This window comes from Furipterus horrens, unplaced genomic scaffold, assembly GCF_987537825.1.
Source record: "Furipterus horrens unplaced genomic scaffold, mFurHor1.1.pri manual_scaffold_21, whole genome shotgun sequence".
NCBI classification, from domain to species: Eukaryota; Metazoa; Chordata; class Mammalia; order Chiroptera; family Furipteridae; genus Furipterus; species Furipterus horrens.
In genome coordinates, this window is record NW_028327191.1 from 1,472,502 (window position 1) to 1,496,172 (window position 23,671).

Consider the following 23,671-nt stretch of genomic DNA (forward strand, 5'->3'; position numbering starts at 1 on the left):
GGCCGCAGGCTCAGTGGCCCGGGGCGCCCATCCATCAGCAGTTGGTCACAGGTGGGCCGTGCGCACGGTCACCCTGGGAAATTGGCCGCAGCAGAGAGTGAAAGGCCCTCCCCTGTCGCATCCTCGAGAAAAGCCCCTCCGTCTGTGTCCTCTCCCTGTGACCACTGTCCGCGTTCTGAGCTGTGCCGTGCCCTGGCCCTGGGCTGGTGCCACTCTCAACATGTGGCACCGTGACCCACACCGTGCAGGCAGCCGCTGGGGCCGGTCAGCGGGCAGAGCGCTCCGCAGGTCCCTGTGCGGTCGCTTCCCGTGACGGCACACGCCTTTCCTGCCGCTGCTTGGCTGTGCCGGCCTGACTGGCTGCCAGGCCCCGTGCGTCACCGCCCCGTAGCCCTGTCGCAGGCACCCGGTTGTTTCTTGTTGGGTGATTTGAGACGTCACAACGTGGGAGAACGAGAGGTCCGGCTTTGTGGCCGTCTTTCCCGTCATGCTGCTGTGAGCACACTGAGAAGTCGTCACGCGAGTCGCTGAGCTGTAGAGGAGAAACGGCCACGGAGAGCCCTGGTGGCCTGCTGCAGGCACATGTCCCTGACGCGGTCCCCTTGCGTTTGTAGTGTGCTCGTTCGCCTGCCATGTGTCCTGCCGGGACAGCGCCCCCCAGGTGTGCCCCATCCCTCCCGAGCAGGCCAAGCGGCCCCTTGGCGTGGACGTGCAGCGGGGCGTCGGGACCGCCTACAAGGGCTACGTGAAGGTAGGGCCCTCCCCGCCGGGCAGTGCCGTCTGAAGGCCACTGTGCCCTCGTGCCTCGGGCACGCCCCGGTGGCAGAGCCGGGGCTGCCTGGTTGCTCAGAGGTCCGCCTTGTCCTGTGGCACCTTCTGTTGGGTGTGGGACCCTCCCCAGCAGTGTTCATTGCCGGGTTCTGTCCCCCAGCCTGGGCGGGGCAGGGGGCAGGCCCAATGGCATCTGCAGGAGGTCCCCCAGGGCGGGCCGCTCCAGGGCCCGCTCCCATGGGGTTGTGAGTGGCCGTGCAGGCCCAGTGACACGCAGCCCCTTTCTGACTGTAGGTCCCAAAGCCCACAGGGGTGAAGAAAGGCTGGCAGCGGGCTTACGCAGTGGTCTGTGACTGTAAGCTCTTTCTGTACGACCTGCCGGAGGGGAAGTCCACGCAACCGGGCGTGGTCGCCAGCCAGGTCCTGGACCTCAGGTGCGTGCCCGCCTCGGTTCCCACTCGCCCTCTTCCACCGGCACGAGAGTTTGCTGCTGGACAGTCTGGGACCTTGTTTCCACCTTCACACCCTGAGTCATGTGCCGTCCCAAAACCAGGTTCTCAGAGTGCGGGCCAGAAACTTCTGCTTTGCATGTCTTTGCGCTGAATGATGTGCCCGATACGCACTTACCGTGGGAAAACCACGCGCCCCAAGGACAAGTAGAAAACACCAGGCGTCTTGCTTGTCTGAATGCCTGACATGTACCCGGTTTGTGACAGCAGCCTCCAGCCCAGCCTCACATGGAGGCAACCAGGCACCCTCCTTCCTTCAGGGCTCCAACTCCCCGCTTCCCGTGTCACTAGGCTGGAGGGCGGCTATGCAGACGGAACGTGCTAAAGCACGGACGTGCTGGGCGCAGGGCCTGGCCTGTCATCTCCTGTTCCTCTGTCACCACGGCCAGTGCCACGCAGGAGGGCCTTGCAGATGCTAGGGATATGCCAGCACCTACCTGGCCAGGGCCCAGCCCCAGTCCCCAACTCTGGTGCCAGGGAACTCTGGCGCCGTGGCTGCTGCTATTGACAGTGGTGGGTCAGAGCGTCTTCCACGGTGTGCCCGCTTTCTGGGTCCCCAGTGCACAGGGCAGGGTGAACAACGGGTTCTGTGTTCTAGAAAGTCCCCAGGGGATCCTGCTTGTCCCTTGCTGTGTGTGTGCGTGTCAGTGTGGCCTGGCTGAGCTGTGCAGAGGCAACTGGCGAACACCTGGGCAGCATGCTGGACTCGAGCCCTGGGCTCAGAGGGCGTCGGGAATGGGGCTTCCACGGTCAGCAAGTTTTAGCCCCGTCCTTAGAGGGGCGGCCAGTGGGCTGCTGGTTATAGCTGAGCAGCACAGGCCTGCCTGGCTGGTGGCTGTCACCAGGGGCAGTCTGCGAGGGACAGGGGCCATGTGGCTTGGCCCTGGGGGAGGTGCGTCTTCCCTAGTGTCCCTGGCACCAAAACCCCTGGGGCTTCGCAAGGCATCTGGGTTCTGCCAGTGGAAGTGTTTTCTTGTCTGGGAAGAGGCGAGGGGCTGCCTCACGTTAAAGAAAACTGTTGTGGAAGTGTCCTTTCTTGTGGGACAGCTGACACGGGCGGAGGACAGGCCTGGGCGTGCGCTGCTTTCCTTGTGTCCTGAGTGTTCTGTTTCTTCATAGAGACGAGGAGTTCTCGGTGAGCTCCGTCCTGGCTTCTGATGTCATACACGCTTCACGCCGAGATATTCCGTGTATATTCAGGGTATGTTTTTTCTGTTTTTGGAGACCTTTTGTTAATCATGAACAATCATGATTAAAATGAAACAGTTCTTCCAAGTGTGTCACTGTGCTGTGGGAGAGGCCAGTGCCCACGGGAAAGGCCCAGTTCTCCACCCTCCTTTCCTTGAGCCACGTTCCTTCACCCTGCCCTGCACACAGTGCTGCCCGCTTCCCCGCACCAACCCTCCTCTTTCCATCTGGCGTCACAGTTACTCTGGCCACAGTGTGCCCTGAGACTTGCCAGGGTTGCCTGGAGCAAAGCGGAGTTCCCAGCAGCCATCTGGGGCGCTCTCGCTGGGCTGGCGGGCAGGGCGCCCCGCTCCCTGGTCACCTTAGAGGCCATGGGGCCAGGAGGCTGTGGGTCAGGGAAGGAACTGCCCCGCTCCTCCTTGGGGTTTTATAAAATGCAGTCAGGTTTCGGCTGACAGACAGGGGCGAGCCTGTGGGTCGTTTCTTACTAAGCTGCATCTGTGTTCAGAAAGCAGCTCTTGTGCACGACGCAGAAATGGCTGCCGCTGGGCGCTCACAGGGGCGGGCTTCGTTTGAGGTCCTTGTGTCTGCGGACCTGTTCTGAGAATCTTTTAGTTAAGAGGAGATCATTCAGGAAAGCAGCTTTACAGTGGGTGTCGCCCCACAGTTCTGGCAAGAGCAGGAATGGCCAAAACCTGGCACGGGGCGCGGGGCCTGTGCCCGGCGGGCCCTGGCACAGTGTGGAGGGCCCTTCAGAATGAGGGAGGCGCCCTGGAGCCACATCCCTCCTGCACCCCAGGTTGTCTCACGGCTCTTCTCTGTGTTCCGCCACGAAGGTGACCACCTCCCTGTTGGGGACGCCTCCTAAGACCAGCTCGCTGCTGATTCTGACCGAGAACGAGAACGAGAAGAGGAAGTGGGTGGGGATCCTGGAGGGGCTGCGCTCCATCCTGCACAAGAACCGCCTGCGGAACCAGGTGGTGCACGTGCCGCAGGAGGCCTATGACAGCGCGCTGCCGCTGCTCAAGGCCGTGCTCACGGCCGCCGTGCTGGGTACGTCACTGCCTTGGGCCGCCCCCGTGAGGGCTGGAGGACTCGGCTGTGACGGGGCCACCACAGAGCTGCCGTGGGGACCACGGGCTCTCCCGTGGTCTGAGGAGCGGGCAGTCTGGGTGGGCCACTGATGGGCTTGGCGTTCTCCACAGATGGTGACAGGGTTGCGGTCGGCTTGGAAGAGGGGCTCTATGTCATCGAGGTGACCCGAGATGGTGAGCGGGCCCCATCGGGCATCTCGCGGGGTGGAGGCATGTCACTGGGCGTGGAAACTCCCCCTGCCTGAGAACTTTATAACGAGGGGGAGGGGCAACAGCTTGGAAAAATGATTCGCACCAACAAATGCAGTATCCTTGGCGTGCACCCTGTGGCCTCCCCCTAGGGTGGCTCCCGCTGCAGCCCGGTGGTGGGTGACTCAATGGCGGGAGTGAAGAGGGAGCCAGGCAGGGAGGGCTTCCCACGGGGAGAGGTTCACTCTGTTCCTGGCTGTGCTGGCACCTCCACCAGCCCTTCACTGAGCGGAGCCTTTGCTACAGATCTTGACATTTTGTTCTTCCCAGTGAAAAAAGGCAAAAGCGCCTGCATCCCCCTCTTCACCCCCTGCATCTAGGGACAGGAAGGGGGTGGGACTCTAGAAGGACTAGGGGTAGGACTAGCATGAGCCCTGCACCCGGCTCTGTTCCAGGGTGGACAGTGCCCTTCCTGATGGCTGCTGTCCCTGCCCACAGCAGGCTGTGGAAGAGGGGCGCACACAAGTGGCCTGGGGTTGGGGGGCTGCTGCTGGGTGCAGACCCCACTCCAGGTAGGGCATCAGGAGTACAGGGAGGGGCGGGTGCTCTCAGAGTCTAGGGGTCCAGTGAGCTTGGAAACGGCCCTTCGTTCCCCAGCCTCAACCCAGGGGTTCTTGGTATCAGTGATGAGCGGACGGGAGGTCCAGATCCACCAGGGGCTACAAGGTCGTGTGTGAAGGGACAGAAGCAGAGTGCGGCGGGGGTGGCGAGAGGGCGCCGGCTGCTCGCTGCGGGCTGACTGCGCACCGAAGGGCGGGCGGGCTTCACTCCCAGGGCTTCGCTTGCAGGCGTCTGGGAGCGAGGGGGAGACGCCGAGCCCCGGCCTCACGCCCCGCCCTCCCCGCAGTGATCGTGCGCGTGGCCGACTACAAGAAGGTGTACCAGATTGAGCTCGCGCCCAGGGAGAAGGTGGCGGCACTGCTCTGCGGCCGGAACCACCACGTCCACCTCTGCCCGTGGTCTGCTTTTGACGGCACAGAGAGCAGCGCTGACATCAAGCTTCCGGAAACCAAGGGCTGCCAGCTCATGGTGACGGCAGCGCTGAAGACGGGCGCCGCCACCTGCCTGTTCGTGGCCGTGAAGCGGCTGGTCCTGTGCTACGAGGTCCAGAGGACTAAGCCTTTCCACAGGAGGGCTGCGGAGCTCGTGGCCCCCGGCCCCGTGCAGTGGATGGCCGCGCTCAAGGACAGGCTCTGTGTGGGCTACCCCTCGGGGTTCGCTCTGCTGAGCACCCAGGGCGACGGGCAGGCTCTGACCCTGGTCAACCCCAGCGACCCCTCGCTTGCGTTCCTGTCGCAACAGCCTTTCGACGCCCTTTGCGCTGTGGAACTCGCAAGCGAGGAGTTCCTGCTCTGCTTCAGCCACATGGGGCTGTACGTGGACCCGCAAGGCCGGAGGTCGCGCACGCAGGAGCTCATGTGGCCCGCGGTGCCCGTCGCCTGCAGTATGTATACGTTCTCCGTGGCCGTGGCCCCGCCGCTGTCCTCACCCGTCACCCTGTGGGTCCTGCTGCAGTTTGTCTCCGGCTCCCTCAGCCGGGGAGCCAGGGAGGCACCAGGAGGGGTGGGCCCCGCGGTTCTGCCACAGGACGTGGTTCCGATTCCGAGCTCAGGTCGCTGGGCATGGGTTTGCGGGGGTCACAGGCCCCCTTCCCACTCACCAGCCTGCCTGCACATGGCGGTCGTCTGTAAACTCACACAGTAACGGAACAAGCTGAAGGTGTTCAGGGAGCCAGGAGCAATGTCGTTCCTGTGTCTGGGTGGCAGTTCCTCTGGGAACAGATACTGTCCTGGGAGGCGGGAGCTGTTCTGGAGGAGAGCGGAGTTAGCCAGTGTGGTTGAAGGGGCTTCTGGCATGCATGGTGGCACTGGCAGGAGTCACGGAGGCCCCGGGGCCTGGGCTCCCTGGGTTGCTGCCAGCCTGCCGTCTCGTCACTTTTTGAAGTCCCTACACCTCAGCAGGCCACCACGGGAGGGGTGGGCAGCCTGCACTGTCCCCCAGAGGTCAGACAGAACCAGAGGCAGCAGAAGTGGGGTTATGGGGTGGGAGGTGGGTGTCATATTTTTCCTTAGTCATCTAAAAACGTACCCTTTTGTCTGCCTTGTTGCTGGCTGTGCTGGGCTGGCAGGGACCCCAGGGTGTTGGGACCAGGAGCGCAGGCCGGTGAGCGGCTCCGCCCGCCGTTGGTTCTTGGGCCTCGCTGGGTGTGTCCTGACTCGTCACCCCTCGGCTGGGGCTGGGGCCATGCAGGCAGCCCAGAGCCCGCTCCCGGGGCAGCCCTGTCCCCTCCCTGCCGCGCCTTGCCATCCTTGCAGGCAGCAGTGTAGGGACAGGCCCCTGCGCAGCAGGCTCTTCTCCGCTGGAAGAGAAAGAGGGACCCACAGAGCCCAGACTCCTGGGTCCCCGTGGACAGCGAGGAGCACATGCAGTCAGTGCTGGCGCTCTGGCGGGTGTGTTTCCTGCTGTTCTAATGTGGGGGTCCCCTTGAGCCTCACGCCAGGTGGGCCAGAGGTCCTTGGGCTGCAGTCTCTTTGGTCCATTAGATGGCTTTTCCGTTGCCGCTGATGGGCGCCAGCACTTGGGATGAGCAGGGAGGAGTTGTCCCAGGACTGTCACATTCCCGCGTGTGGTACAGGCTGCGGGGGTGCCACTGCCACCCTGCCAGTCCTCTGGGGCTCTGGGGGGGTGGGGCTGCCACCCAGAGCTAGGCAGTGGTTTCTGTGTGTTTAAATATTCACCCCGAAACCTGACTCCTTGGCATCTCACAGAAGGAATTTCCTTCACGGAATGCATTCGGCCCCACACTGAATTCATGTGCCGAGCCTCAGGTAATCGGCTTCGGCAGGAATGGTCACAGAAGGCTGAACCGAAGAGCCTGTGCACTGCGGGGTCTCCGTGCGGGCAGTCACAGCAGTCCCGGTGAAGCGCCGGCTTGGCCGTGCTGGGCACGTGTCTGCGGGCAGCCCCGCCTCCACGTGGGCCGAGGCCCGCGTGGCTTCTGCTGCCGCTGCCCTGGGGTGGAAGGCACAGGCCCGGGCCACGCTGCTTCCTCACCGTGCTTTGCTCCGTCTGCGCCAGGTTGCAGCCCCTCGCACGTCACAGTGTACAGCGAGTACGGTGTGGACGTCTTCGACGTGCACACCATGGAGTGGGTTCAGACCATTGGCCTGCGGAGGGTAAGGCCCGGGCCGGCGGGCGGCTCCCTCCTGCTGGGCGCAGGCCGCGGCTGCAATCCCTCTGTGGTTTCCGACAGATCAGACCACTGAACTTGGAAGGAACCCTCAACCTCCTCAACTGCGAGCCTCCCCGCCTCATCTACTTCAAGAGCAAGTCCTCAGGTGCGCTTTTCTCTGCAGGAGGAGGGGAAGGGGAGGCCTTGCTGGTGGCAGCAATGCCGTCCCCGCCCAGCACACAGGGCCCACGAGTAACCGTGGGCGTCCTTCCTCACTCCGGCAGGAGCGGTGCTGAACGTGCCCGACACCTCCGACAACAGCAGGAAGCAGATGCTGCGGACTAGGAGCAAGAGGCGGTTTGTCTTCAAGGTGCCGGAGGAGGAGAGGCTGCAGCAGCGGCGGTGAGAGCCGGAACCACAGCCTTGCTGTGGGCGGCACCGCGTCAGGGCCCAGACGGTGGTCCACGTTCATAAATCCAAAAATACCTTCTTTTCCCAGGGAGATGCTTAGAGACCCAGAACTGAGATCTAAAATGATATCCAACCCGACCAACTTCAACCATGTGGCCCACATGGGCCCTGGCGATGGGATGCAGGTGCTCATGGACCTGCCTCTGGTGAGCCCTTGGGGATGCCCCGCCCTGCTGCCTCCGCCCCGGCCCCTGGGCACACCTGCTGCCATCCCGCCAGCCCCCCGTGCTCTGAGCGGACCCAAAACACCTGGCGCCCGGGTCTGGGATGGAACTCCTTAGGCGCCCCAACCCCAGGGTGGTGACCCAATCCGTCCCTTGTGCTGGGAGTGTCTTTCTGGGGCACTTAGAATTGTTCAGTGACTATTCATGTTTCGTGACAAAACTAGCTATCAGAAACAATTTCTAAATAACGTCTTAGTGTGAGCGGATAACATATTTCTTTTTCACTCTAAAAATATGGATGTTCTATAGGCGTCAACTTGGTCTAAAATTACTGTTGCCAACTGTTAGCTCAAAACTTAGCTGATGTTGCCGTGAGAGCCGGCCCTGCCCGGCTGGGGCCTGGTTGCAGACCTGGTGGCTGGAGCCCCGCCGGCACGCGCCCTGTGCTCACACGCTGTCTTCTCTGCCAGAGCGCTGTGCCCCCGGCCCCGGAGGAGAGGCCCGGCCCTGCTGCCGGCAGCCTGACCCGGCAGCCTCCGCCCAGGAACAAGCCCTACGTCTCGTGGCCGACGTCAGGTACCGCGGGCGGGTTGGGCGGGTTGGGTGGCTGGGGCTCCGGCTCACCCTGCAGCTGGGGCCCTTTCCCTGAGACGAGGGTGTCCTTGTGCCCTAGGTGGGTCCGAGCCCAGCGCAGCCATGCCTCTGAGAAGCATGTCTGATCCCGACCAGGACTTTGATAAAGAGGTACGTCCTGCCCGCTGAGGGCCCTCAGCCCATGGGGAGGAGAATCCCAAGGGCTGCTTTTTGCAGAAGATGCTTCATCTCCCTTGGAGCGGCCACGTGGGGCCCAGGGTGGGGCGGGGGTGCAGCCAAGTCACCTCCCGCGGAAGGAAGCGCAGCCTGACTACTGGGACCTGGGCGGTTGTCACCGGCAGCTCTGCAGCTCTGCACTCCTGACTCAGGGCTGTGCTGAGGGAGGGGCAGAGTGGCTCTGGCCCTGAACCTGTGGGGCAGGAGTGACAGTCCCCTCCCGGGCGTGGCTGAGCAGCCAGTCCCTCCGTCAGCCGGGTCTTCCGCAGCCCAGTGCCGGGCCTCCTTGTGGGCCCTGCTCCCGAGTCCCTGGCTCCTCTGCCCCCTGCCCCAAGCCGTGGCTGCCCGGAGGCCAGCGCGCCCGGGAAGCGTGCTGCCGAGAGCCTGGTGTACCGAGGGTCGTGGTGCTCTCCTCCTGGGCGCTGACCGGGGGGTGGGGTGGGGGCTGTCACTGCATCGCTTGAGAAATGAGCACCTCCTTCCCTGAAAAAGTAGCTTTTCCCTCCAGGCTCCTGTGCAGTTTCACGTACTTAGACGTGACAGACCAGTAGGTGCGTTCTTTGTAACCCGTAGGTCGTATCCTGTGTCCGTGAGAGCTTTCCATGCTGGCTTCCTCCTCCTCTAATGGCTATGCGGGGCCAGAGATGGGGGCTACGGTGGGGAACCCCCTGGGCTCAGGGTGTCCTCTAGGTGTTCCAGACCCTGCTCTTGTGCATGATGAAGCGCACCTCTCAGGGCCTCAGTTTCCCCAGTAAGATGGAGTGAGAGCACCCCTGCCCATGGGGTCATGAGGTGAAAAGCGTTTGGCGCTGAGGGCAGCAGGGGCGTGGGCGCAGGGCTTTGTGCCCTCGGGAGGATTTGCAGGCTGGCGGCATGGGGTGCACGCCCTGCCCACTGCTCCCCGAAACACTCCTGCGCTCTGGGGTGCTTCAGCCAGCGCGGGACTGAGGAGGTGCATCTGCAAGGCCTTGTGTTGTCCGGTTCTTCCTGGATCTGGCCACCCCTCCGAGCGTGAACCAGCCGCTTCTGCCTCCGAGGCCCAGCGTCCCGGCTGCCCCCGCCTCGTGGCCTAGTCGCTGCGTTTCCTCTTGCTGGTTCACGGAAACTGGATGAGTCGTGGGCGTTACCTGTTGCAAATGCTTCTCCGAGTCTAAGGGTGTTTGTTTCACATTTAATTTTCATGCAACGTGGTCTGCTGGTCTGATTCAGTTACGATAAATTACAATTCTCGTGTAGTCTGAGAGCGTGGCAGGTCTCCACTATTTGCTATTGTTCCATGGGAACGTGTGTGGGAGGTGTGTGGGGCACAGTCGGGGCGGCACAGGTGTGTGGGAGTGGCCTCTCCCGGGTGCGGGTCCGGGTCCCCGCCCAGGTGTCCCACCTCGGCTGTGCTGCCTGCAGTCCCTGCAGTCCCTGCAGACACCTCTCACCTGGCTGAGGAAGTGCCACTCTTCCCAGCGTGAGGAGGGGTGACAGGTGTGTGTCAGATGCTTCAGATGTTTTCCAAAGTGACTTCCTCGTCCCTCCTCCTGCTGTCACAGTCAGAGCACATTTCCTGGGGATGGTCCCCTGCAGCCGAAGTGTGGGGCTCTTGCTCGGCTCACTGACGGGCTCCGTGCGTGGGTGTCATGGCTGTCGGCCGGGTTGGCCTGTGCCTTTCTGTGCGTCCTTGGCCGGCACTGTTCTTGGGCGGCGTGAGCCCCAGCGCTGCTTTGGGGAGTGCACGTCCCTTGTTGCCGTGGGGTGGGGAGCTCCTCCCCTGCAGTGTCCATAGGGTTTGAGGACGTAAGAGGGAGGTCCTGTTTTTTTTTTTTGTTTTTTTTTTTACTTTACCCTCAACTTTCTATTTTGAAAATTTTCAAACTTCCAGAAAAATTACAAAACTAGTGGAATGAAGAACCCTGAGAGCACAGAGGCTCACCGCGCGCCTCCCACCGTCCCCTGGGTTCTGTCCACCCCGTGTCCCTTGGTGGCCTCTGGGACGCTCAGGCCCAGGGTGCAGTCTGGTCGGGCTGCACGTAGCAGCCCTCTCGGTCTCCTTCCGGCTGCGTCCAGCCTTTGTTCGCTCATGACTTTGAATTTGTTTTGGAAACTGTAGTTCCCTTGCAAAATATGCCTTTGTTGAGGCTTGTCTAATTTTTGAACTGGGTGAACTGCATTCCCCCACTTCTGTCCCAGCCACCCCTGTCTCCCCAGGGACAGATAGACAGGTGTGTGTGAACACAGGTGTGCAGTGCACACGCACACTACCGGAACTGTCAGTGGGCCGCTTGTAGCAAGCCCCTCCCAAGTCAGAGCCAGCCCAGTGCAGCTCCGATGGACAGAGGGTGCCCCCAGGTGTCCTCACCACACTGGCCTCGGTGCAGGGCCCTCTCCAGGCTCCCATGTCCCACTTAGCTGCCCTCTCCTGTGACAGGCCTCAGCCATTCTTTGGCACGATGGCAACGTCGTCCTCCTGGGTTTGGGTTTGTCTTGAGACTCAGATCACGCGTCCCAGGCTGGCGTTCCTCACGGGGGATGTGGAGCCCTTGAGTCAGGCACGGCATCGTCTTCCGGTGAGCAGCTGGTGGCTGTGCAGTGCGTTCAGTGTTGTGCAACCACCAGCTCTAACTATTCAGAACATTCCCATCACCCCACAACTAAGTAGCTTCTCCTCCTCGTCCCCCTTCCCCAGCCCCGGCAGCCGCTAGCCTGCCTTTCCTCAGTGGGGCTGCCTGTCCTGGGCCGGCGGGCTCCTCCCCTGAGCACTTGCGTCCGGAGGCTCTAGGGGCGCCGCTGTGCGTCTGCGGGCCGCTCCTCCTCGCTGGGCGTCCCCGCTGTCCAGGGCGCCGCGGTCCATGTGCGGGCCGGTCTGTGGGAGACCGCGCGGGGTGCTGCCCCCTTCTGGCTGTCCCGGGCGGTGCTGCAAGGACCGCGTGTGGGGGGTGTTTGAGCACGGCTCTCACTTCTCTTGCGCGCGTGCTTGGGAGGGGGATCACTGGGCCACGTGATTCCTCTTCAGCCTTGGAAGACCCAGCAAACCGCTTTCCGCAGCGGCTGTGCCATGTCACGTGCCAGCGGTGCTAGCAAGTGTGCAGGGGCCCATCCTGGTGGCTTTGATGTGCATCTCCCTGCTGGTCACTGCTACCAAGCGTCTCTCATCTGCTTGGTGGCCACTTGGAGAAATGTCTTTCCAAGTCCTTGTCCCAGGAGAAGGCAGTTGCCAGAGCCGCCCCCACAGACGCCCACGTTGGGCTGGGCAGCACGCCCACCCCCGACCCCCATGCAGGCCCAGGGCGATGGGGCTCATGTCGTTCCCCCTCTTTGTGTTAACAGCCTGATTCGGATTCCACCAAACACTCGACCCCGTCCAACAGCTCCAACCCCAGCGGCCCGCCGAGCCCCACCTCCCCTCACAGGAGCCAGCTGCCCCTGGAGGGCCCGGAGCAGCCGGCCTACGACGCCTGAAGCCGCCGCGGGGCCGGGGAGCCGGGCGAGGCTCCGACGCCAGTGCCAAGACTGAGCTGACCCTCCAGTGTTGTCCAGGGAAACGTAGAATCGGCGTGTAGATACAGAGATGAAGAACCTTTATTATAACACAGCCAGTTTCATGCCACGCTGTTCAGGGCAGGAGACCAGGCCCTCCGTCCGCACAGCGGTGAGAGGACATCGCCCCCTTTGCACACGAAGGGCCAGGCAGCCCCTCAGCCCAGAACAAGCTGAGGAGGTGCCTGGGGCCCCACCCAGGCCGCCTGCTCAGAGACCCCGGTGGCCCCGGCGCAGGTCTGCCTGGCCCTCTTCCTGAGACTTGGCTCGGCCTGTAGGAGAAGAGTTAGGGAGCTGTCTCAGCCAGTGTCACCAGACTTCTGCAGACAGAGGCAAGCGTGGGACCTTCTTACTCAGCCATGGACGCAGGCCCCTTAGGAGTGATGCCCGCCCTGCCCTGGGTCCCCTGTGTGTCAGTCCCTCCCCAGTCACAACCACCAAGTGTCACCAGTATCTACTACTGTGAAGTCGGCTGTGCCGTTCCCCACCTGCTTCCCAGCTCTGCCTCCTGCATAAAAGCGGGTGTCGTGCAGCCAGGACACCCGCCGCCCACTCCCTGCGTGGAGCCCGAGATTAGACCCACGTGGACCGTGCAGACGCACTGAGCCCTGCACTGTGTCCCTCCCGTGGCGCCTGTCACGTGGGAGCGATGGGGTCTGCGGTCTGTCCTGTGAAGGCTCGTGGTCACCGGGCCGGCACACACGGCTCGGCCTCGGCCCAGGACGGGCTGCCTCTGCTGTCCCCGGTCAGCGTCCTCAGAGATGCTGCTGAAGACATGCACTTACCTGGAGCTGGCACTGAGTAACAGGCACACTGGCCTGCTTGTGGGTGTCACACCGGCCCCTGCTCGTGCCCTGCGCCCCGGGGCCTTCTGCTGGGGCTGGCGCCTGCTGGGGTTGTTTCTACTTTTTTAATGTAAGTCTGAGTCTTTGTAATTATTGAATCGTGAGAACATTTTTGAACAATTTACGTGTCAATAAAGCATAAGATGGCAATTTAAAAGTTTTCAGTGGTTTGTCTGAATGTCGTGATCTGTCACCTGTTTCTGGACACCCCCAGCAGTGCCTCGTGCTGGAAGTGCCCTGCCCCCAAATGCAGTGAGCCATTTTGGATCATTTCCCTGGGGGGTCATGCAAAAGGCGCTTGTGCCCATGGGGCTGGACTGGCCTTGGAACAGGAATGCTCTCCTGCCAAGGCTGTGCTGAGGGGCCACCTCAAGGGAAGCTGTGTAGGGACAGCTTCTGGCCTAGAATGGCAGAGAACCCTGTCCACCCACATGCATGCTGGCCCCGCAGCAGCTCTAGGGGACAGGACAGGGCCAGTCACTGGGCAGTGCTCACAGGAGGCTGTTTGGTGGCCACACTGGGGCTCCAGCCCTGATGGGTCAGTATCCCCAGGGCAGGGAGCGGCTGTGGTGGGCTGGGTTATATCGACCCTGTTGAGACCCTCTGTGAGTTTCTGGTAAGACGGGGACAGTGACAGAACCTGCTAGAGGGTGGACCACAGCAAATGGCTGCTGCCTGGAGCTCCCCGGTCTCATTCCTCTGTGATGCCGGCCCTCTACCAGTGCGTGACGTAGGACCGGGGCCTGTCTCACTGTGGGGTCCTCATGGTCACAGTGGGAAAGATAGACAAACTGGCTGGACAGTTTACCCAGAGGGGTTCACGCCCCATCTGCTCCCACTGTCCTGGCCTCCCAGGGAACAGACTGCACTCCCCTGCCTCCTGGGGTGTGGAAGTAGCAGAGACCGCATGAGGCACGGATGAGGCCTTTCAGAGACACATGAAATCACAGCAGCTGGGGAAACGGAGAAATAAGCAGGGACATGCTTGGCCAGCGGCTGGGGGGTCAGTGGTTAGCCAGGCTTCTGGTCGGACAGGTTAGGTGTTGGCCCCCAGGTTGCCGTCTGTGCCCTGAGGCCAGAGTGCCTGTCACGGGTCTGAAAGGGCACCAAGTGCCATTTAAAACAAAACAAAAAAAAAAACAAAACCAGCTGCTGCAGCACAAGGAACAGCGGTGCTGACACGCGGACAGCCCCACACAGCGTCCGATCCAGTGTGAAGCCAGCGGGTGGGGGGGGGGGGGGTGTTTCCAGACTCAGATGCTGGTCCCACACAGGAAGGTCGTCTGGTGGCCCAGTTCTCTTACAGCCAAGTGCTGCTCCCGCAAGTGGCCTCAGCTGCCCTCAGGTGGGGAGGGCGAGGCCTGGCCTCGCAGTGACAGACACCAGCCCCCCCAACCCCAGCAGGAGGTGGGGGTCAGCCCACTCTGTCCCTCCAGGACAGCCTCCCCCTCCCTTTGGGCAGCCCAGCTGGTGGACGTCCATGTCCCGCACTGGCCCTGGCCCTGCGCAGCAGCTGGGCGGGAAGCAGCGGCGTCTCGGGCTGCCCATCGCTCTCCATCCGCACCTGTGCCCCAGCCTCCCTGGCTCCAGTCAGCTCCCCCTTTCCCCTGGGCGCTGGCGTTCTTCATGGGCTCCTGCCTAATTCTGGGTGCAACCTTGCAGGCAGGAGCCTCTGGCCACCCACGGGTGGCGCACAGAGCTGCCCTTGGAGGGTGTCCAGGCAGCCTGCGGGGACGGGCTCTGAGGACCACCCCTCCCGCCCCAGCTCCCATCAGGCAGGGGCGCAGCACACATGGCTTCCTCTGACGGCAGGTGCAGGAAACCCCTTTATTGGGCAAGGCCGTCCTGTGCCTGGCGGGCGGGGGCGGGGGTTGAGGATCCCACTCGGTTGTGACCCGCACGCTGGGCGAGGCGACGCGGGGCAGGCGTGGGGAGTGAGTGTCACGCGGCTGCTCAGGCCTCCGCCTCGGAGAAGAGCGGGTTAACGAAGTAGCTCTGGCTGGTGCTCCTGGCGTCGGCCTGTGGGGCAGGGGGCTGCGGGGGCTGCAGGGACGCAGAGTCAGGGGGCGTCGGGTGCCGAGTCGGCCGTGGGGGGGCCCACACCCCAGCCCCGCAGCCACTCACCTCCACGGAGCCTGCCATGCCGAACACCGGGTTTTGGAAGCCCACAGGCGTCCCGGCCGCCTCATCGCGCCTCCTCCAGCTGGGGGTGGGCATTCGCGTGAGCCCCCGCAGCGCTGCCCCGCGCCCCGAGGCCCCGCCCCCGCGCCCCGAGGCCCCGCCCCCGCGCCCCGGGGCCCCGCCCCCGCGCCCGCGAGGCCCCGCGTACCGGAGCCTCCCCGTTCGGTGCAGCCACAGCGCCCCCGCCGGCAGCACCAGTAACAACAGGAACAGCGCGGCCGCCACGCCGCCCGCCAGCCCCGCGCGCGACCCCGGCTGGTGCAGACCCGCCTCCGAACCGCCCCCGATGGGCGCGCCTGACTCCCGGACAGTCGCCGACAAGACCCCGAGAGCCAATCCTGCAACAGGGGACGCGGCTCAGTCTCCCCCAGGCGGGGCGCGGCGGGACCGGGCTCGGGGCCAGGCGGGGCGCCCGCGGTTACCGTGCTCGGCGACGTCCGCCAGGAGAGCCCGGGCCAGCTGCCCCGCGCCGCCCCTGTCGGGCCCCGTCCCCACCAGCACCACCTGGATCTCCGTGTCGGCCTCCGAGCCCGTGGCCTCGCGGGGCTGGGGCGGACGCGGCACCTTGGTCACGGCCACCTGCAGCTCCTGGTACTGGGGCTGGGGACGGGGACAGGGTTAGCCCGGGAACTCTGCCTCGGGCCTGCGCGGACGTTGGGGGTGGGGACATGTGGTGGGCAGGCGGGCGGAGAGTGGACGCGTCCATGAGGACGTGGAGTGGGGCCCCCGGGTCCCTGACAGGAGGAGGGCCCAGGCGGGGCCTGCGGAGGCGGTGGGGGCCGGGGGAGGGGCGCGGCCTCATTACCAAGGTCAGGAAGTCGTGCATCAGCCGCGCCCGGTACTGCTCCAGGTCAAAGGCGGGGCCGTGGGTCAGCGACACGATGGCTCCTGCACAGGAGGGTAGGGATCAGCGCCGCCGGCCCGAGACCACAGGGAAGCGGAACCAGCGTGGCCCAGCCATCCCAGCAAGCAGGGGCTGGGCGGGGACGCTCACCGCAGAGGTCGCAGCATTGCCCCTCGGGCCGGAGGGCATGGTGGCAGGCGGCTGGGGGACAGTGGCCGCCCAGGGGCTGAAGCAGGGCCGCGCAGATCCATGGCTGCACCTGGGGGCAGGAAGCGGGGTCAGCGCTGAGAGGGCGAGGGGCAAACCTGCCAACCAGAGACAGCGGGGCGCCGCGACCCCCGGCCCAGCGCCGGGCCCACCCCGCGCAGAGCCCAAAGGCCCGCTGCGGGCCGCGCTCACCTCGGCGTTGCCGCAGACGCAGCCTGACGGGTCGGCGCAGGCCTCGGGGTCCACGCTCAGCGCTCCGGGCCCGTGGAAGTGCAGGTGGCCGGTGCGAGACGCCAGGAAAGCCGCCAGGTCCTCGTTGCGTGTGAACTTCTGCGGTGTCACCAGCGGAGTCAGCCCGCGAAGGTGACAACCTCTGAGTGCTCCCAACCCACGTGTTCAGACTACAGGAGTGGGAGGCGCCCGGGGAAGGGGCCCTGCAAGGGGCCGGGGTCCCTGAGCCCCGAGTCTCGGCCCCGCCCCCCGCGCGCCCCGCTCACCTGGCCCAGAGCCCAGACGCTGCGCACGCGCAGGGTGCGGGCGCCCGGACCGAGGCCCACTCGGAAGGAGGAGTCAGGCGGGAAGACGACGTCGTCGTGGTGGCAGGGCACGCGTTCGGCGTCCACGGAGAAGAGGCCGTGCGCCGCGTCCCTGGAGCGCCATGAGCGCGGGTCGTGCCACGAGAAGCGGTCGGGGTCAAGGAAAATCGACGGGGTGCCTGGACGGGCAGGTGGGCGAGCGCGCGTCCTTGAGCCCCTAGCGAAACGCGCTCCAGCCAGACCCCTCACTTACAGACCTCGTCAGCTCCGCCCCAGCAGGCCCCTCCCCAACCAGACTCCGCCCCCTAGGCCCTCCCTGCAACCGGGACAAGCTCCCACTCAGTCCAGGCCCCGCCCCTGAACTCGCCCTTCGCCCAGGCCCCGCCTCAAAGACACGCCCCCACAAGGCCCCGCCCACCTGCGCTGCAGGCAGAGTCCGAGCTGCGGGCTGGGGCGCTGAACCCTGCTCCCGGGGCCAGGACCAGTTCCCCGTCCAGCGGCAGGAGCTGCGAGAAGCGCAGACTGAGGCAACGCCACGCGGCGGTCCAGGGCGCCAGAGTCTGGTCTGCGCCCACCCCGCCCCTGTGGCCCTGGGGAGGGGCGCCGAGACCGTGTCCAAGGGTGGGCAGGGCCGCCGGCCAAGAAGCAGGAGCTACCCTGCGATCTGGGGGCTGGAGAGGTTGGGGCAGGTGACACCTGCCAGGGCCACTGCCTCCCCCGTCGCCCTTGAGGAACTGTACAAGCCAAGGGCTCACGTGTTCCAGGAACCCAAGCCGCTGGGAAGCCTGAAGGCAGCCCGGGTGGTGTGAGGGTGGGACAGGGGCTGCGAGAGGGCCACAGGCTGTGTAGCTCGGGCCTCCGGTGTCAGCGGAAACGGCGGCGGGAAAGCCAGGGACTGAAGAGCGGACCAGCCCCTCCCCCCGCCTCTCCCTGCCCAGCCTCAAGACCCTCCTTCCTCCCGCAGGCCCTCCCGGGGTGGAAGTGAGGCTGAGCCATGGCGGGGCTCGTGCAAGGGTCACGGGGGGATGGGGGGGTGCAGCCTCCTCCCGCGCGCGGGGCCTGCTCTCCAGCTGTCCCCAAGCGCTGAGAAGCGGACAGTGAGTCAGCCCCACCCACAGGCCCCAGGGCGAGCCTGGGGGACACGGGACGGGGCAGTCTTAGCAGTGGGAAGCAGTGACTCTTTTGTAAAGACCCACACGGAAGGCATTAAAAAACTGTGGAGAACGTGAGCGGAAGAACAATCAGCGAGGTGAACGTGAAGACTGACCCCCCTGAAGACCCCCAGGGACAGGCATTGCTGTGAAGGGATCCCCCCCACCACCACCCCTGCGCCCCAGAAGAGGGCAGGAAAGGACTGAGAGGGGGAGGGATCAGGGTCAAAGTGTCAAAATTCAGATACAAGGGGTGGGGGAGAAGAGAACGTTTATGACGAAGGGGAATTTTCCAGGTCTGAAGAAAGCCGGGAAACTTCAAGTTGAAAGGTCTCATTGCGGCCTAACAGGAAGTAAGGAGAGTCACACGGGGACTCACCACAGTGACCTGCAGGGTGTTAAAGACCCGGAACATTCTAAACCCTTCAGAGAGGAAGGACAGGTCCTCCAGAAAGAAAACATTTCAGAAATCAGGTTTCTTAGCAACAACGATGAACTCAAAAAGGATATTTTGTATATTAAAGGAAAAGAACTTTCCATCTAGAATTTTATATATATACAATTTTTAATCCTCTCCTGAGGATATGTTTATTGATTTTAGGGAGAATGGAAGGGAGGGAAACACCGGTCAGTTGCCTCTTGTACGCACCCTGCCCGGGGATCAAACCCACAAACTTGGTGCAGGACGGGATGATGCTCCGACAAGCTGAGCCACCCGGCCAGGGCTCCATCTTGAATTTTATACCCAAAGTTCCCTTCAAACGCAAGAGCATCATAAAAATACCCTCAAGGTCCTTCCAGCCAACACTGAGCCACAGGCATCTCTCAGCACAGCCGGCAGGCACCAGGGCCACAGGACCGGGGCCAAGAGAAAGCCCCACCACAAGAAGCAAAAATATCAGCTGGGACGCCCTGCTGCCACCACTACGGTCGCCTGTAGTCTGCGTGCTGGGAGGCAAGAGGGAGCACCAAGCCTTGAGACTGGCCACGGGCAGCTTCCCTGAGGCTCCGAGTGTTGTACCCGCAAACAAGGGTCATTGACGCTGTCTCCACTGCGCTCACCGAGGAACGGGCTGGCACCAAGGCCCTGGGGAAGAATGCACCCCACTCACTGACAGCAGCTGTCACAGTGGTGTGGGTCCCCCAGGCAGGGCTCTGGACTCAAGAAAGGGGCCAAGCTGACCCCTGGGGAGGAAGAGACTTTCAACAAAAGAGCAAAGAAAATTCAGAAGAAATGTGAGGAAAGGAAAGAGAAGGCCACAAGCAGCCATCTTCTAGGGGAGCAGACACTGCAGGGTGAGCTTCAGGTGCCCAGGCCAGGGTGGCTGAGGGGTGGCCGTGTGCCGGAGGGCAAGGAGCTGGGGCTCCAGCTGAGAAGATCATGGCCCAGAACTGCGAGTAAATGCTCCTCCCTCCTGTCTTAGCTCATGTAAGAAAGGCTTGGAGAAAAGTCAGAGGAAAAAAATCCTGAGCTGTGAAGAGATACAGGGTGAAGAGATACAGGAAGTAAGGGTGAAGAGATGCTTTGTAAAGCTTATTGTTGTCTTTTAAAAACTTTTCAAAACTAGGACTCAAATGTGATGGGAGAAGGGGGGGGGCAGGGGACAAAGCATGCGCTGCATGCCTGGCTTGCAAAGGGAAGAAACAGATATTGAAAAGTTTGAGAAATCAAAAGGACCACCAAACTTGAAAACTTAGGGGAAATATATCAATCTCTAGAAACATGTAAAACATCAGAATCGACACAAGAAACTATTAATAGAGACTAGTGAACATGGAAGAAATTAAAATGTTGGTCAAAGACATCTTGTTTTCAAAATCCTCAGTTGACATGTTTTTACAGGTAAGATATACTAAACTCTCAATTAATTTCTTCCTACAGAAATTGTTCTGGAAAACAGGAAAGAAAAAAAGAGGGGAAATCGCCCAGTCCGTTTTACGAGGGTAGGGTGATCTTGATTCCTGAGCCACATGAAGGACCTTCCAAGATAAGGAAACTCACAGGCTCGTTTTACTTAGAAGTACATACGCAAAAATCCTAAATAAAGTATTAGCTGGCCAGGTGCAACAGCATCGTTTTAAAAATACATGTTCAGCCCTGGCCGGCTGCTCGGTGGATTGGAGCGTCGGCCCGTGCACCTAAAGGTTGCGGGTTCCATCCCCGGTAGGGACATGTACGGGAGGCAACTGATCAATGTTTCTCTCTCACGTGAATGTTTCGCGCTCTCTCTCTCTCTCTCTCCCTCTCCTTTCCTCTCTCTCTAAAATCAATAAACATCCTCAGGTGAGGATAAAAAAAGAACAAAAACATGGTGTTCAAAGCGTCCTTGTCCCAGGAAAGCCGGAAGGCTGGCCTGGGGGTTCCCCGGTGGCGCACATGCATGCTGGTGTCCCAGCAGATGGCAGTGGAGAGTCTCGTGCTAGGAGAATCAGTGGGTGTCTATAACGGGGAGTCCCGTGTCTGGACGAAGTGGGCCGCTTTGAACTGCAGGGCGGCCTTGCAAGGATGGTTCAACCTCAAAAACCTCCTTAACAGGGTAAAGGAGAGGAACAAATCACACCCCGTCTGCTTAGAGAAAAAATCAACTGACAAGCCCAGTGACATATTTCAGATGTTTTAGAAACTGCTAGCAAACTAGCGGTAGAATGGGACTGGATAAAGCTTGTGCACCAAAACCCGGCAGCAAACCCGGCACTCAGTGGGGAGAGCTGACGGCTTTCTCGTTCACGCTGGAGCAAAAGGACACCCACTTGGGTCACTTGTTTCACATGGAGAGAAAGAGATAAAGAGTGAGGACTGGAAGGGGAAGGCATGGCTGTCATTATTTACAAAAATAACTGAACAGAGAAGATAAGTTTTTAAAAATTGAGCTCCATTCACAACAGAAGCCAACTATCTATAAATTAACTGGTACTATAAAAGATCTCGATGAGACCACTTTTTAAAACTCTAATAAAGAGTTTGGCTTGATGGGTGAGCTGGGATATTTGGGGTTATGGATATTCAGACTCTCACAGAGACGGCGTGTAGACAGCATGTGGGCAGCGTGGTGCGGCCGGCCAGAGACAGGCGGGGAGGCAGGAGGGGCGCTCGGAAGGAGCCCCGCAGGCACCTGGGCTCTGACGACCTGAGGGCAGTGCCTCACGGCCAAGAGCAAGGCGGGCGGTGTGAAGGAGAGCTTCGGAAATTGGGGCCTCAAACACGTGCCCCTGAGGGCAAGACTGTGACTTAAAAGCCTCAGTACGAGGTTGGCCATGGCTGTGACTAGGAGTAGGCAAGGGACTCGGACATAAAACACCAGGATCCATCCAAGACCATGGTTTTCATTTGATTATAGCGGGACTTCCGCTGAGTGAAGGGACAAGGGGTGATGGCTAGAAAACGGGGGCTTCCCCCCAGACAAGAAAGCTGGTAGGAGAGAGAGGGCTCAGGAGGAAGAAAACCCCAGGAGAGATGCTTCAAACCTGAGGCACACAAAGCATGGATGTCGCCAAGCCTGTGACTAGGGTGACATGTTGGCTGCAGGACCCCGCTGAGTGCTGGGGGTCTCGGAGGAGGAGACCCTGTGTGGCAGGGGCAGAGGCAGGCTTGCACAGAGCAGGGTCCCTCTGCCCCCGCTGGCAGGGACTCCGGGGCCGTTGCCCCGCCCCTGTGGCTGCTGGGGTCATCTCAGTACAGAGGAGAGACTGGTAGGTGAGGGAGCTGTGCGAAGGGACATGTGCCCGCGGAGCCCCCCAAAGGGAGGAGGGGCTCCCATCCGGGTGACTGGGGCTGGAAGGAAGGGCCTGGTGGAGGGACCCACCTGGCAGTGAATGGACGGAGGGATGGACGGAGGGATAAATAAATGGATGGATGGAGGGGTGGAATTTCTTTTAGGATCCACAAGCTCTTCCAAAGAAGATCATCAAAGTAATGGAGTCACCTGGGAGGGGCCCCAAGCCCAGAGCCCCGCCCCACGGACTCCCCTGCCTGGGGTCACGGCTGCTGGGGCTGCTGCCCAAATGATGCTTCAAACTGGGGACCTACCACCCTTTCAGCGCTGGGCCAGAGAGCGCACGCTTTAAGCTTCCCAGATCACAGGGTCTCCTCAGAGCCACTCCGCCCTGTCACTGCAGCAGGACAGTGGCCGCAGATGCAGCGACCCAGCGGGTGGGCTGCGTGCTGATAAAACTTCCCTTACAGACATGAAAAGGTGTCCCCCCGCCCATCCCAATCATTCAAAAATGTGAAAACCAGTCTTGGCTGCAGCCATGCGGGGGTGGGGTGGGGTGGGGGCGAGACCGGCGCAGCTGCTGGTCTGCTGGGTCCTTCCCACCGGCCTTGTCAACACCGTTAACCCTGTGCCTTCCCAGCACTTCCCACCCTGGTTGGGGAACCTCTGTTTCCCCTAATTCCCGCCCTTCTCTGGACACCGGGTTCGGGGGGGTGGGGGCGGTATGAGGGAAAGGTCCTGTGGTGCTGACAGGGCTTCAGGCACGGGGACAGGCACTGGCTTGGGGGGACGGGCCACTCTCAGAGCAAACCTTGGAGGACAAACTATGGGGGGCAGAGGGCAGTGTGGACAGGAGGTGCCCCTGAGGCTGCGGCACAGCCTGTGCTGGGACCACGGACCTGTGTCCCCTCTCGTGTGGCTCCCCGACCCCTCAGAAGCCCCTCCAGAGGCCTGCAGGGACCCCATGGACAGCCAGCCCTGCCCCTCACCATGTCCGAGATGCTGTGACGTTGTTGCACCAGGACTGACACCATCTGCGGGGAGAAGCGGCATCAGCGCGAACCCCACTTGGCGCCTCCAGCCCTTGCAGGGCCCAGGGCCCGAGCCCCCAGCACCTTGTCCGCAGGGAACTTGACGGTGGCGCCCGCGCAGGGGGTCCGGTTCTGGCTCCAGTTGTCCACAGTGTCGAAGTCGGTGTTGGGGACCCAGATTTTGTAGGCGGCCCGAGTCAGAGCTGGGGAGGGGGACATTGAGTGCTCCCCGGGCCTGCTGGTATCCGGGGTGCTACCCAGACGCCTGTCCCAGGGGAGGACAAATCTCCCCCCGCCCAGAGGCGCGGCGGCGCGGGTCACACAGCTTGGCTCGGGGAGTGGGGTCCCCGCGGGGGCATCACCAGGCCTTGGCCCTGCCCTTTGCCAGACCCTGCGCTTTCTGACGAACTCCTGTTGGATCTGCAGAGCCCGAGCAAACATGTCCTCCCCCAGGTCGGCCCATCTCCGCCCCACCCCCAGCCCCCAGCCGGCGCTGGGGCAGCGGACCTGCGGGGCCAGGACCCAGGAGGAGGGCGCAGCGGGAAGGGCTGGGGCGGTGCGGCCCGGCCGCGGGAGCGAGGGACTTAGGGGGACAGGCTCGGGGCTGCGGCTTTTAAAGCTCCGGGCGGGCGGGCAGCCTGGTGCCATAGCGGAGGGTCGGCGGTGCCCTCGCGGACAGGGAAGCTGAGGCCGGGAGCGGAGCCCCGCAGACTCCTGGGCGCGGGCGCAGCTTCCCGCGGGGATAAGGGACAAGGACGGCGCCCCAGGGCGGGCCGGGCGCGGCTCCTCGCCACACGCCCCTGCCATCGCCTGCCGGGAACCCGGGCGCCCACCGTCGGGAGACCTTGACCTCTGGGTCGAGAAGGGCCTCGGCCGCTGGTCGGCTGCCCGCTGCCGCGCTGCCCCCCGGCGCCCGCTTACCGCAGAGCTGCAGCCAGAGCAGCAGCCGGCCCATCGCGCCCATCGCGCCCATCGCGCCCCAGCGCCTCGTCCTGTGCCACCCAGGACTTTGCCCCGCAGGGAGCCCACGTGACCGGGCGGGGTAGGGTGGGAGCCGCGGGGCAGTTACACATTTACCTCCAGACCCGCCTGGGCCGAGTCTTCAGGTTCCTCGGCGCCTGTGGGAGGCCTGCGCCTTCACCCTGCAGGACCCGAGGACCTTGGACATCCGGAGAGGGTGCGGCGGGACCCACCGGCCGCATGAGGGGGG

The 23,671-nt window shown here is 62.7% G+C and overlaps 2 protein-coding genes across 3 annotated transcripts in view; one reads left to right on the forward strand and one right to left on the reverse strand.

Moving 5' to 3' along the window:
* CDC42BPB (CDC42 binding protein kinase beta) overlaps positions 1 to 11,945 on the forward strand; it is an 81,179-nt gene extending 69,234 nt beyond the window's left edge. For both annotated transcript variants that reach the window (XM_090265616.1, XM_090265617.1), the window contains 13 exons: positions 615 to 751; positions 1,066 to 1,205; positions 2,400 to 2,481; positions 3,305 to 3,521; positions 3,674 to 3,736; positions 4,659 to 5,255; positions 6,890 to 6,987; positions 7,065 to 7,149; positions 7,268 to 7,385; positions 7,483 to 7,600; positions 8,089 to 8,194; positions 8,292 to 8,362; positions 11,744 to 11,945. In XM_090265616.1, coding sequence (XP_090121742.1) covers positions 615 to 751; positions 1,066 to 1,205; positions 2,400 to 2,481; positions 3,305 to 3,521; positions 3,674 to 3,736; positions 4,659 to 5,255; positions 6,890 to 6,987; positions 7,065 to 7,149; positions 7,268 to 7,385; positions 7,483 to 7,600; positions 8,089 to 8,194; positions 8,292 to 8,362; positions 11,744 to 11,875 — 1,964 coding nt within the window. In that variant the 3' untranslated portion in view covers positions 11,876 to 11,945. The remainder of the gene's footprint in view (positions 1 to 614; positions 752 to 1,065; positions 1,206 to 2,399; positions 2,482 to 3,304; positions 3,522 to 3,673; positions 3,737 to 4,658; positions 5,256 to 6,889; positions 6,988 to 7,064; positions 7,150 to 7,267; positions 7,386 to 7,482; positions 7,601 to 8,088; positions 8,195 to 8,291; positions 8,363 to 11,743) is intronic.
* Positions 11,946 to 14,595: 2,650 nt separating this feature from the next.
* AMN (amnion associated transmembrane protein) lies at positions 14,596 to 23,469 on the reverse strand. The gene is made up of 12 exons (XM_090265600.1): positions 23,383 to 23,469; positions 22,546 to 22,664; positions 22,420 to 22,464; positions 16,985 to 17,072; positions 16,528 to 16,745; positions 16,223 to 16,360; positions 15,974 to 16,082; positions 15,785 to 15,867; positions 15,402 to 15,579; positions 15,128 to 15,317; positions 14,923 to 15,001; positions 14,596 to 14,841 (listed from the first exon to the last, which is right to left on the reverse strand). Exons 1-12 carry the CDS (start codon positions 23,432 to 23,434, stop codon positions 14,752 to 14,754), a joined length of 1,389 nt encoding a protein of 462 aa, XP_090121726.1. The 5' UTR covers positions 23,435 to 23,469; the 3' UTR covers positions 14,596 to 14,751.
* Positions 23,470 to 23,671: the final 202 nt, after the last annotated feature.